This window comes from Hypomesus transpacificus, chromosome 6 (genome assembly GCF_021917145.1).
Source record: "Hypomesus transpacificus isolate Combined female chromosome 6, fHypTra1, whole genome shotgun sequence".
Lineage (NCBI taxonomy): Eukaryota > Metazoa > Chordata > Actinopteri > Osmeriformes > Osmeridae > Hypomesus > Hypomesus transpacificus.
Window position 1 is genome coordinate 9,364,821 of NC_061065.1, and position 13,561 is coordinate 9,378,381.

At 41.0% G+C, this 13,561-nt stretch overlaps 2 protein-coding genes across 2 annotated transcripts; one reads left to right on the forward strand and one right to left on the reverse strand.

The window, feature by feature from the left end:
- Positions 1-444: 444 nt before the first annotated feature.
- Positions 445-2,029, reverse strand: sf3b6 (splicing factor 3b, subunit 6). The gene is made up of 4 exons (XM_047022224.1): positions 1,905-2,029; positions 1,409-1,527; positions 1,066-1,204; positions 445-909 (listed from the first exon to the last, which is right to left on the reverse strand). Exons 1-4 carry the CDS (start codon positions 1,932-1,934, stop codon positions 820-822), a joined length of 378 nt encoding a protein of 125 aa, XP_046878180.1. The 5' UTR covers positions 1,935-2,029; the 3' UTR covers positions 445-819.
- A 2,536-nt stretch (positions 2,030-4,565) lies between these two features.
- tdrd6 (tudor domain containing 6) lies at positions 4,566-13,526 on the forward strand. The gene is made up of 14 exons (XM_047021664.1): positions 4,566-10,407; positions 10,502-10,626; positions 10,711-10,788; positions 10,871-10,934; positions 11,040-11,116; positions 11,240-11,314; positions 11,415-11,466; positions 11,589-11,656; positions 11,739-11,787; positions 11,977-12,104; positions 12,269-12,308; positions 12,503-12,555; positions 12,631-12,679; positions 12,844-13,526. Exons 1-14 carry the CDS (start codon positions 4,590-4,592, stop codon positions 12,957-12,959), a joined length of 6,792 nt encoding a protein of 2,263 aa, XP_046877620.1. The 5' UTR covers positions 4,566-4,589; the 3' UTR covers positions 12,960-13,526.
- Positions 13,527-13,561: the final 35 nt, after the last annotated feature.

Sequence of the window (13,561 nt, forward strand, 5' to 3'; positions counted from 1 at the left end):
TGAACCTGACCATATAAGTAAATATTTGGAAGACTGGAATTTGGCATGAATCCTGCATGCCTCTTGACGTTTGGCTTAACTTCTGATGTGACATGGCTAAACACACTGTGGTTGAGCACAAGCTCTACTTTATCCAATGGTACATTACTAACTTCAACAAATGTAAAGGAAGGAAATATTTACATTTAGTCATTTAGTAGACACTCTTATCCAGAGCGATAAGAGCGAATTTACATGTATGTGGTAAAACACGTTCCAGTCAGAGGTATAAAGTAACTGCTGCACTGCATGCTACCACTAAATGTTGCCGACACTTTCAAAACATGTGAGTATCTTGCAGTGACTTTTAGCAAGAGTGCCTGACTTGGACATGACCACGATTCATGTGCTTGTAACATGCACATGAATCAAAGTCATGTCACATGAACTGTATTTATGCAAGTATTATGGTCAGAGGTTTTAATAAAATGACATTTTATTACACACAAAAATCTAAACAACACAATAAGACAGGACTAAGTAATGAAAATCTACCAGAATGCATTAAAATAAAAAATGAGGTTCAATGGGAATTCTCCACAGGATAATAATCAATAATTATCCTCCTGACAAAAAAAAAAAATAGCCAAAAGCCATAAATTGGTAAATGCAAAGATGTTCACTAATGATGAGTGTGCAACATGTGTTTACTGTACCTTGTGACAATGACAATGTTCTTGAGTGTGTAAGTGATCACTGACGTGTAAATTTGTACATATGTGTAATTTAATTTGTTTTGTTTTGTTCTTATCAAAGAGGGATGAAAAGTCTTCAAGGTAGCTACTTCGGTGGGTCTGTATTGATGCCATATTTCTCTTTCAGCAGCTTCAACTGCTCCTCCTTCTTCTTTGTGTCCATTTTCTGGAAAGCCTGCAACAGTTCAAAGATATTTGCATGTTACTTACATCAATCTTATACATTATATAGAACAGATAACTACATATGACAGTGACAACCTTTGGGATGTACTAGGACAAATACCCCAAATGCAACAAAAGTTATGAAAAACTGATAAGTGATAATTACCCGGTTAGCGTTGTAGTACAAAACCACCAAGTATCTGTTGCAGACGTTGAAACCTGACAAGTGATCACACGCGTTCTTGGCATCAAATATGTCCTCATAGACTACATATGCTGTGCCTCTTGATTCTGGTGTATTCCCCCTGGAAAACATAACATTACATTTTAGAAGGCATTTCAGTAGGGAAACAGGGAAAAATAATTAATCTGCTTGTATGTGCTTTAGTTTTCTATTCAATCATTTTATTAAGTCCGCAGTATCAGACAAGGCAATATAATTCTTTCAAGTTCCAACACTTGACCACAGCTCAATACCACGTGTACTTTAACTTAACAAATATACATACACTCGAATCTGACGAATTGGTCCATATTTCCCAAAGATGTCGTACATCTCTTCAGCTGTGATTTTGTATGGCAGGTTTCTTATGTACAGGATTCTGTTAACTTCTGGAGGTAATCGTATCTGTGGAGACAGGAAACATCCAATGTTGGTACTGTACTACAGTCTGTAGCTAGCTATGCTAGCTAGCTGTTAATATGTGAACCAACACCCACAAATAAATATTTCCTCATTAATTATTCGTCAATTATAGTACAAGACAACATTTCCATTCAGTAGTTTACAAATATTTTGTGTTCCATTACATTTGGATCTGTGATTAGAATACATTAGTAAAGGAAGCTAGCCTGTGTGGCTTTGCCCCCGTAACACTAGCCTAACTTACTAACGTGCTACTAGCTAGCTTGTGAGCATATTATTAGTATGGGGCTAAGCCATTTCGTTTGCTAACATCGACTAATCAGCTAACATACTAATCTTCAACTAATATATTAACTTACGTTAGCTCGTTTTGCTGCTTGCATAGCCATGATTAGATACACTCAAACTATCACGCCACAAAAGGCCTTGAATTTTTTTTTTGTGTTCTGTTTAATGGGCGCAGTATACTGACGTAGTCAATGACCTACATCCGTTTACAGACGGAACTGCTACACGCCTAGTCAGAGCCAGAGCCCGAGCCGTTGAAAGTGTATTGCACCGTTTGTATTTTCATTCGCTTTGCTTTTGCCCTTCTTAAAAAACTTACTAAGACGACAGCATATTTTCTATGTAAAGCACTAACAATAAATAATCAGCATAATTAAGAGGTAGAGAAGTGACCATATTAAACACGTCTCTAAAGTGTTCTAATACGACACTGGAGACCATCCCTAGAGCTCTAGTCACACCATAGATATAGGATTATAGAATGTAGGCCTAAACTCAAGTTTTTCAATGTCAGAAACTGTAACTAGATTATTCTTGTCTCAAGCAACACCAAAAAAATAAAACACACGATTATCATAGTGATCCCATTGACAGTTTTCGCCGAAAAGGTGTAATGGAATGTATCTTCAAATCGGATGACATTGACAAACGTTAAACGTTAAAACATGAAATGTTTTCATGTTTTGTTTATAACTTAAGAACAAAATCAAAACAACAAAAACAGGCAGTTTTTTGTTTTCAGATTTGGCATTTGTAAACCAAAAATCAACCATTTTAATTGTTGGATGCAAAATTATTGAACTGACTGAAAGGTCAGCCATCCTGGGCCCCGGATGAGAGGGAAAAAACCCCGATTGAACGTCATTTACAGACATGCGTGACACATCGTGCCGAAATAGCCAGCCAACATACTGTATCACTTTCAGTTAAATTTGTGAATACGTTGTCGGTTATTAAGAGTGGGTATTTGTTTAAGAATCCACCGCACAAACTTTAAATACTTTCTCTAGTTAGATGAATTGGGCAATTAAACTCCCGCCGTGGCGCAACGGCTAAGAGGGCCTGTGCAAACTACTAGCAATTGTGAAATCTCATTGGAACGAGACGGCAAGCTAGCTGTTAAATCCAGCATGGGGACGGCCCAAAATCTCGGAAAACTTCGTTGATCAGTAATTATTTCAGAATTGGACCACTTAGGAGGAACCGAGGTGAGTAAAATGTAGCTAACTTGTACAAGCCAAATTTATGGTTTTACTAGTTCTGCATCACAAAAATGGCTTACTGCAGTAGCTAGCTAGTGCAAGCAAGCTAACAATATAGAGTTAGCTAAGCTAGCTCTTATCAGTTTTTCCTTCTGGTTGTTAGAATAGCAAACCAGACCGAAGGTCAGCCAGATATGGATTATAATGTGATTGTCAACTGGATGATCATCCGTGTCACATAATTGTCTTCAGATACTTAGCTAGTTACCTTTATCACTTAACCATCCAACAAACGGCGTTAAGAGGGATAGGTTATATGCATTCACACTTTCAAACCATTGAGAAACATCGTAGCTCGTGATTATCAGGACTTTTGGTAAATCCCATCAAAGTCCCTTTTATTTCAATGCTGTTTTTGGCAATATAACTAAACAGGGCTGCCAACTTTTCAAAAACTTGGAATGAGATTTGGTAGGGCCAACCAAAATGTTGCTGCATGCAAAGCAACCCCCCCCCCCCCCCGACGAAATTTCACAGGTGTTCGCGCGTCTATGTTGCTCCACTCGGTGTATCTGATCTGCGCCTCGTCTATCACTGCTTACAACGTTAGCGGTAGAACTAGTTGGTTGGCGTAGCCTTCTGAGCGTGAGAAATACAATGTGTGGCGTGAGAACTGTGAACTGGTAAAAATGCGTGTCTCACGACCAATGCGTGACAGTTGCCAGCCCTCCAACTAAAGCAAAAACAATGTGTTTGTCTATATTTGGCTTTTACATTTTCTGTCAAGTACACCCAGTTAATTTATACACATTTAGCCAGACGGTTTACTTTTGCCTTACTACTTCTGTGAAGTAATCTTATTTGCGAACGATACTCTATTTTTGAACGAGTCTTGAATTAGTGAATGAAATGAACTGAATACTCCAAAGAGATTAGTTTCTTTAGTTTAGAGTCTGTTAGTCTAATCGAATTGAATGAACTAAAAGACTAATCAATTTTAGGTCAAAATTATAATTAAAATACACTTGTGAAAGATTGTGAAACCACCCCGAATGTAAAAGCCTACATAGCAAACATTGTCAAGTGTCAAATAAAATGCACATTAATCTATACTGTTACAATACTTTTGTACTTCTGGTAGACATTATTGTAATTATTTCATACTAGGTTTTCCAACTCATTGGTCAGTGTTGTAACTTAATTCAATATCAGAATAAGATTCTTAAAATCATGATGTTTTATGAGTGTAGCCTCTGATGGTCAGTAATCAGTTAAGTTTAGCAATGTCCGATTGTATTTCTTAAATAATATTATGTAGCCTATACAGTAGACAATAATTGATTTGGGTAGGCAAACAGTGGTGTCAAACTTAATGTTAATGTAGTATACTGAAATGAACAGTACAATATTAGAACCCACTGTGGTGATAATATTTAAGTGATTGTTTTCCTATATGGGTGTTTTATTTTTGTCTTTCAGATTAGTCCGCCATTAAAGCAGGTTGCTATGGGAACTGAGAATTGATGGAAGGCTGGATTGTTTAAACAAATCAAGATGTGTTCAATTCCTGAACTCCCAACACCTGGTTCAAATGTATCAGTTCTCATCAAGAGAGTGAATTTGAATCCTCTCTGTGTTCTCGTAGAGTTCTGGTGTAACTTTGATCAAGAGAGGAAAATTGCTCATCAATGTTTACGAAAAGATATTCAGTGTCCCAGAGAAGCCTTTCAGGAGCTGGAGGGAAATCCAGGGGACCAGTGCTTGGTCAGTGTATTTGAAACATGGTACCGGGCACGCATAGTATCCAAAAATGGCTCAAACTACAATGTCTTTCTCATTGATGAGGGCAGAAGCTTAAGTGCCACCACTGGCATGTTGGCATGGGGTCACAGTGAGTTTTTTCGTCTACCACCAGAGGTCGAATTCTGTGTTCTCTCCAACGTGTTACCGCTGTCTACAGAAAACCGGTGGTCCCCAGTGGCATTGGAGTTCCTGAAATCTCTCTGTGGACAGCAAGCCACTGCTTCTATCCAAGATGTCCTGGTGCCCCACAGAACCTTCCTCCTGGATATCCCCAGCATATCCAGGCAGATGTACGAAATGGGATTTGCCAAGAAGCTTCCAACTGAAAGATTCAGGCTCTTTGTTTCAAGGTCATTGCAGGCACACAGTGGAGCAGCAACGTCAAACCAACCTCAGCAGATCTCAATGAAAAATGATCCACTGGACCGACACGAACAGATGGAAAAGCAACAACAGTACATGTATCCTGAGCTTCAAACGGAAACCGTGGAGACTGTTATCATCACTGAAGTCACAAACCCCCTGCGTCTTTTCTGTCAGCTAAAGGTCTTCTCGCAAGAGCTGAGGAAGCTTACCGAGCAGATCACCCAGTACTATGAGGGCAGAGTTCAAACGGGCCTCAGCAGACCTCAAACCCTTGGCTCCCCATGTGCCTCACGAGGAAGTGACGGGAAGTGGTACAGGTCAGTTCTACAACAGCTCTTCCCAGCCAACAGTGTAGTGGAGGTACTGCAGGTGGATAACGGGAAGAAACAGTTTGTTCAAATGGAAAACATTCGATTCCTGGCTGCAGAGTTTTTCAGGATGCCTGTTGTGACATACGTCTGTTCCCTCCATGGCATTATTGACAAAGGAGTCGGATGGACAGTCCCTCAGATCGATTATCTTAAAACCCTTATCCTGAACAGGACTGTGATTGCCAAATTTGAGTACCAGAGTCTCTCTGAGGGCGTGCATTATGTGACACTCTACGGAGATGAAAACATGTGCATCAACAAAATGTTTGGCTCTAAGGAGAAATGTATTCTTGAGTGTGAAGGATCTCATGGAGATTATGCTGTGTGTAGCAATACTGCACCAAAACTTCAACACTTGAGTGGGATAGAAACTCAACTAAGTCCTTCCTCTGGTGATGCGACTGAAACACGGGTGAAGTTCACAGCAGAAGATCTCCAGCTCCAGTCTTCCCATGTGGCAGTGGTGCAGCACGTGAACAACCCATCAGAGTTCTGGATTCAAACACAGAGGTATGCTGTTGAGTTTGATCAGCTGATGAATGACATGTCTGACATGTACAGCAACCCAGAGGGTGCAGACATGATCAAACATCCAACAGTCGGTCTTTATTGTGCCGCCAAGTCTGAAGATGATGCTTTTTACAGAGCAACTGTGTCTGGCATCACTGGCCACCAGGTTACGGTATTTTTTGTTGACTATGGAAACACAGAGATTGTTGAGTGTGGCAATCTCCGGGTGCTTCCGGACAGGTTGAAAGAGTTACCTCAGCTCGCCTTGAAATGTAGCCTAGCAGGCATCAGACCAAAAGATCGAAAATGGAGTCAAGATGCTTCTGACTTTTTCACAACAATAGTGGTAGACAAGATTGTCGATGTGCATATAACTTCCAAATGGGATGGCGGTTATGTTGTTAATCTTACAAATTCATCAAGTGATGGAGAGAGGGATCTTAGTGAGCTGATGTGCACAGCTGGCTATGCAGTAAACAACGAGAAGACATCAAAAGTCGTCAGTGGGCCTACTGCTCTCCCCACGGCACTGAACCCAGGAGACATTCCATATGACGCATACAAGACAAGTTTCACAGCTTTATCCACTGAGGATTCAACTGGAAAAGAAAGCAGAACTGCCTTCAAGGAGCATTTATTCCCAATAGGAAGCTCATTTGAAGTCAACGTGTCCTTCATTGAAAGTCCAAATGACTTTTGGTGTCAACTGACAAAGAATATGGGCCACCTTAAACTGCTCATGCAAGACATCCAACACTTCTACACAGACAGCCAGTTTCTGCCCCCTGTGGAGACAGCTTGTGTCGCCCGTCACCCAGACAATGGAATGTGGTACAGAGCCTTGGTCATCCAAAAGCATGCTACACCTCATGTCGATGTACTGTTCATAGACTATGGTCAAACTAAGACTGTCTCCATTCAAGACTTGAGAAATATAAACCCTTCCTTCCTGAAACTCCGAGGTCAAGCTTTCCGATGCAGCCTGTACAACCTCATTCACCCCACTTCCCATAGTACTGTCGAATGGACAGAAGATGCCATAGCCCAGTTTCAGGACTTTGTTGATACTGCAGCAGACAACTATGTGGCACTGAAGTGCACCATCTATGCAGTCATGTTTGATGCCCAAAAGGTGGTCTTTAACGTAGTGGATCTGGAAACACCCTTTGTGAGTGTCTGTAGCCTAATGGTTCAGAAAGGACTCGCCAACCGTGCTCCGTCTAAGAAAGCACCTCCCTACCCTTTCAGGTTGGACACGTACTACTACTCCACCCACGGCATCAAAACAGGAATGGAGGAGTTGGTGACAGTGACTAGTGTGAAAAGTGTTAATCACTTCTACTGCCAGCTAAAAAGGAATGCCACAATCATCGAAGGACTGGCGGAGAGTGTCAATGCCCTGTGTCATCAGCTGGAGCGTTCAAACTGCCCCCAAACATTTGGAACAGTTTGCTTTGCCAAGTATACAGATGGACAATGGTACAGAGGACAGATCAAGGCTACACAGCCCACTGTCTTTGTTCACTTTGTGGATTACGGAGACACCATTAAAGTTGACAAATCGAACTTGCTTCCAATCCCTATTGAAGCTAGTGAGATCATGTCCGTCCCCGTGCAAGCTGTGGAATGTGGACTGTCGGATATCCCAGGTGAGGTTTCCAATGAGGTCAACAGCTGGTTTGAAACTTACATGACTGACTGTACATGCAGGGCTCTTGTGGTGGCAAAAGAGCCAAGTGGAAAACTGCTTGTTGAGCTTTATGATGGGAAAACACAAGTTAATGCCAAGACTAAGGAGGAACTTCGCATTAAAGAGCACAGGATTGAAAACCAGGGACACAATGACAAAGTCACCAACCAGAGCGCTCCTAAAGCAACTGGACCAGCAGAAGAAATCCCTAAAAAGAGAAGGATTCCCTATCAAGCACCTTACACAACACCACATCAGAGGCAGACAACTTTCAGGAATGGAAATGTCCGAAATGGTGCAGAGCCAAGAGAAGTCGGTGTCATTGAGATGAAAACTGTTCCCCAGACCGAGACAAAGCGTTTCCCAATTCCCAAGTCACCTCTCAGCCCAGCTCAACAAACTAACTATTTTGGGCCAAAAGCACAAGTGCAAACTCTTCCGAAGTTATCAGACTTGCCCGCAAAATGCATCGAGACTGGTTTGGAGACAGATGTCTTTATTTCGCACTGCAACAGCCCGTGGAGCTTCTTTGTACAGTTGACCAATGAGGAAGATGACATATTTTCCTTTGTAGAAAAACTCAATGAAGGACAACAGATGACTGAGACTGTAGATGTCAGAGATTTGCATCAAGGTGACTTGGTGAAAGCCGTGTTTCCAGATGATTCTTCATGGTACCGTGCGGTGGTACAGGAAGTATCAAGAAGTGGGACAGCTTCTGTGGAGTTCATAGACTTCGGAAACACAACCACTACTTTAGTCTCCAAGATGGGTAGACTCGACGCATGTTCCATAGAATGTCCCAGGTTTAGCATTCACTGCCTGCTAAGTGGAACACCAGCTCAGGAAGAAAAAGATGAACTGAACCGAGAAATCTTGTCCAAATTCAAAGAAGAAATTGGAGCAGGTGGTGACAAAGAGCTGAAATGCAAGTTTGTGAAACAATCTGGATCTGTGTGGGAAGTCAGCCTTTGGGACAGTGGCCGACAGGTCACATGTGGCATACCTCCTAAACATCCAGGAACCTTATCTGATGCGACACCAGAGAGCACCATGGCACTCAGTCAAGTAAAAGAAAATCCCCAACAAAGTTGTTCGGTAAAAGAGTTGGCACCAGAGAAAGTCCAATTGAGCAACATTGAATCTGGGTGTTTCTGCAAAGCAGAAATTGCAGTGGGACAGACCATGGAAGCCTATGTCTCAACTGTCATTGGCCCTCAGTCTTTCTGGTGTCAGTCGGCTAATTCAGATGAACTTGACAAGATCACAAAAATGGTCAGTGAGGTGCAGTACAAACCAGTTGAGATTGACACCCTTTCCACTGGAAGTCCATGCATTGCTATTTTTACAGATGACGAGCAGTTGTATCGTGCAGAGGTCAGAAGCATAGAAGGAGATTACCTATCCATTCTCTTTGTTGATTATGGAAATGAGTCCCGAGTTAACATAAAAGATGTACGAGCATTGCCTCCTCTGCTGTTTAAGATTCCTCCACAAGCTTTCCTCTGCCAGCTCGAAGGGTTTGATGCATCTCAAGGCACCTGGGATGACAAGGCAGCAGACCAGTTATCGGAGCTGATAACAGACAAGCTTCTTCACCTGACTTTTTTGACAGTGTCCAGTGATGAAGCGGGCCAGACCACATGTCTTGTCCAAGTGGAACTTGAAGGCCAAATGGTAAATGAGGTGATGAAAGCTTACTGGAAGAGCAATACAGTGGACGAACCAGATGCCACAGGCGAGTCAACTCCATGTGCCAATCCGTCACTGCCATGTGAATCAGTGCAGATTGGGGAACAAACAGCTGTGATGGATCCTTGTCCACAAGAACCATCTAAAACCACCACAAAACAAACATTTGACACTTTAGTTCAGAGTACAGTTCAAGAAGAACTTGACGATGGTTTCCATGAGGGCCACAAGGATTGTCCAACAATCATTCCAGGTACAGGTCAGAAGCATGCTGACGAGGACCCATACTTAGAGAGCACACCTGAAAATACAGATTTGGACATTGGCCAGAAAGATGACACTGAGTCAACCACAGATCTCCTGGATAAAGACAGAGAACCAACTGAGAAGGATGAAGTACTGCAGACAGTTGAAGAGAAGACAGATTTGCCTGTAGTGTTATCCAACATTGTGGAAGATGATACAAAGACGGTAACCGTGATTGAGATATGTAAAGAGCAACTCAACGAAGCAGAACAACAGACAGATTGTTTGTCAGACAGTGGTGTTTCCAGTGGTGATAAACTTACAGTGGCCTTGGTTGCCAACCAGAACGTGCTCAAAGAAGACTGTGTGGATCAAGATAGGTTGCAGGTTTCATTGTTGGACCAAGCGTCAAGTGTGGTTGACTCAGAATCTGCCCGGTTATTGGAAGAGATCCCTAAAGAGACGACTTTGCCACATCGTGACCAGAGCCAAGATGATATGTGCACAGAAGTCTCCAAACTGCATGTAGAGAATACCTTGGAGAGCCCAGAGACCAGTCACACTGCCCCACAGGATCTTAAAAGCAAAGATAAGGACTCTTGCGTCACATCTGAAGAACTCAAAAATCTGTGTGAAGAACATGAGTCCATAGACCTGAATGAAGAGAGCATCTCTGACACTGTTCTTGAGACTGGTAAGTGACACCCTTGAAATTATAATCACATTTCAAGTGTTAACGACCCCTGAATTGATGCACATGACTAAATGTTGGGTCAATTGTCTTTCAGAGTTTGGTCGACTTCAGAGGGCCGGGGAGAACATTGCTGTTGGATCCAGTTATGTAATCTGGTCGATAGCCAGGAAGACCTGGTGCAAAGCAAAGGTTTTGAAAGTCTTTGAAGACTCTGTCAAGGTAAGATAATGTCCTTGTAATTATTTTTGATTTATTTACATTAATTGTTGTGACAATTAATTATGATTGTTTATTTTATTTTAGGTTCTTCTGGTTGAGCATGATTCTGAAATGGTGGTAGATCCGCAGAATATCTTATGCACGTCTTCAGAGTCTGAGCAAGTGTGTTTTGCAGCATTGAAATATATTTTTAAATATTTTTGCCAACCTTTAGCTCATTCAACCATATTGTGAATGTTTACAGAGTGAATCGGATGAGAGTGAACATCAGTTTGACACTGGCTCGTCAAATGAAGGGTCCCAGTATTGTGAGTTGGTCAACTTGGGGATTCCATGTCTTTGTAAGACTTGTCAGTGCAAGAATGTTTTGAATTCAGTTGAGTTTCTTTGTTTTATATTTTGATATTTGCCAGACTTGGATGAGGATGCTGACGACAGCGACAACACAATCTCAGGAGATGATCCCAACAATACAACTTCAGAGAAATTGGTAAAGTATTTAATAATTGGTCATTTAATGTTTGAAACAGTCAGTGTCAAGATGTTGGGTACCTGACTCAACATTGTTCGCTTGATTGTGAGAGATTAACAAGATACATTTTGTTTCTCTCAGGCTGTTTTGGAGGAGGTGGTTGGTCCAGACCAGACAGTTGAGGTGCCACCAGAAGACCCAGATCAACTGTGCAGTGTAGCGTCCCTTTAGATTTGAACTATACACACATTGTCAATTTACATCAATTTGCATTATATGCTACATTTAGAAACACAATAATTCTGAATCATCCCAGGTCCAGGACATTTTCGATCTCTCTCTTTCTGCACCATTGGAGGACTGTTGTGGTAGGTGCTCCTCATCAACCCTTGAAATGCAACACTGCAGATATGTTGACCCTTCCTATCTTCATGACTGGTGGTGTGTTAAGAATGTCTCATGTGAATGTGTACATTTTACTTATGTGCAGGGAAGAGAGTTGAGATTACAGATGCGACCACAACGGATGCTCTATCCTCTTTCCCTGCACAGGACAAGGTAAAGTTTTGATGGCGGTCACACAGTTTCGATTCATTTAACATATCTGTCCTTCATATCATTGCTTTGTTTTTTGTTGTAGTTGAGGGTGGACGTAAAAGAGGTGCAGCTTTCTTCTGAACCAAGTACAGGTACTCAGTTTGGATGTGAAATGTGTGGCACACTTGCAGAACGATTTAGCTATATGTACATCAGGGATGTATCACAATAAACAAAAATTCTACAACAAAAAAAGGATTAAAGGCGTTTTGTATGAATATAAGACAAGAATCCAATGCGAACAGTAACAAAACAACATGAAGTTGACTTTTCAATATCAGCTTACGATACACCCGTGTCCGAGACTGAAGAGGCAGTGTCCGAGACGGAAGAGGCAGTGTCCGAGACGGAAGAGGCAGTTGCAGCTAATGTGGAGAGCGAGTCCAGGGTTATTACCCAAGAAGACAAGGTAACAAAACTATTTCAGTGAACTCTAGAGTAAACTCTTTTCATAAACTCTAGATAAACTCTAGAGTTCTAAAGAGTTTACTCTAGAGTTTATGAAACCATGACTTCATTTACCACAAAAAAAGTTTAAAATCGAAACTTGACATTTTTTCTGTTGTTCTTCAGGATGTTTCAGAAGGCTCCTGTCCTGAACAATGTAGATATGGTACGTTGTACTAACTTGTGACAAAACTGGACCTGCTTGGAATGTCTGTTAATCTTTTTTAATTTATTGGCCTTCTTCAAGATTAATCTTAAACTGTCTGTTAACCCTAGTAAAATACTTTATTCTGTATTGAAAAAGTCTGATTTGCCATCTGCTAATGGGTTATTTACTGTCTCCAACATTTGCGCTGAAAGAGTTTGAAGGGACCGAGGCAGATATTGTGGCCAATGCTGTCTCACAAGATGGGGTAAATGCAAACATATAGGTTATTAGTTTAGTATTATGTCACAATTATTTTAACAATACTCTTGTCTTTTAAAAGGATAATGTGCTAGCTGATTATGTGAAGGCTTCCAATCTTGATGATTTTGGTGAGTGATCTTGTCAGTCTATCACAACATTCATGTGCATTAGATGAGTGACTTCTTGGTAATTTATAGATCAGAGTTCAAAATCAGTTAATCTTGTCAGAGTTGGATTGAACTAATGTAACTGTATTGTCAGGTAGTATGTTCTCTCTTTGTAATGTGTTCAGAGCATCAGATGAACTCTGTGACCCATCTCACCTTGAAAGTTGAGGACTGCTCTGACGAGGACAGTGTTATATTTGTGAGGGAGACACTCCCTGCCCATCAGCATTTGAGGGACTAAAGAATGGACTTCATCAGCTTGTCAGACTTGTTTTTTTTGTGTATGGAGATTTTCAAGTTGGGTTTGCCAGTTCATTAAGCTGCTTTCAGTCATCATACATGGCTCTAGCAAAATATTATTTTCAAGATGAGCAATTTGTTTAATTGCAGTTACTTGAATTAAACACTTTTTTTTCAGGTGGATTGGCTTTATGCCTCACTCATGTTGATTTGTGTTGATATACTAACAAGTGGGAAAGTTATTGTGAATACCTTTTGTCCCCACTTTTAACAGCTTTTGTTTGAGTATAATCTGCAACATTGTGTCTGTTTAAGTTAATTTAGAAATTTATTTTGTACAATTGTTAATGTTTCATTGCTGTTGAATGCACATATAACTGAATTAAGCTTCTGCTCACATCTGAAGTGAAACACGAAAGTGTTGATTTCAGAAGACGGATTGTCGTTTCTATAAAAGGAAAAAAAAGGAAATAAATGTGCAGTGTCATCTAAGTCATTTGTTTAAACAATAAATATCCGGACGTTTCAAAAGTGACTCTTTCTAGTTTAAACTGAACTGAACCCAGAGGTTAGGCAAGTCAAGTGACACCATTACTACATCAA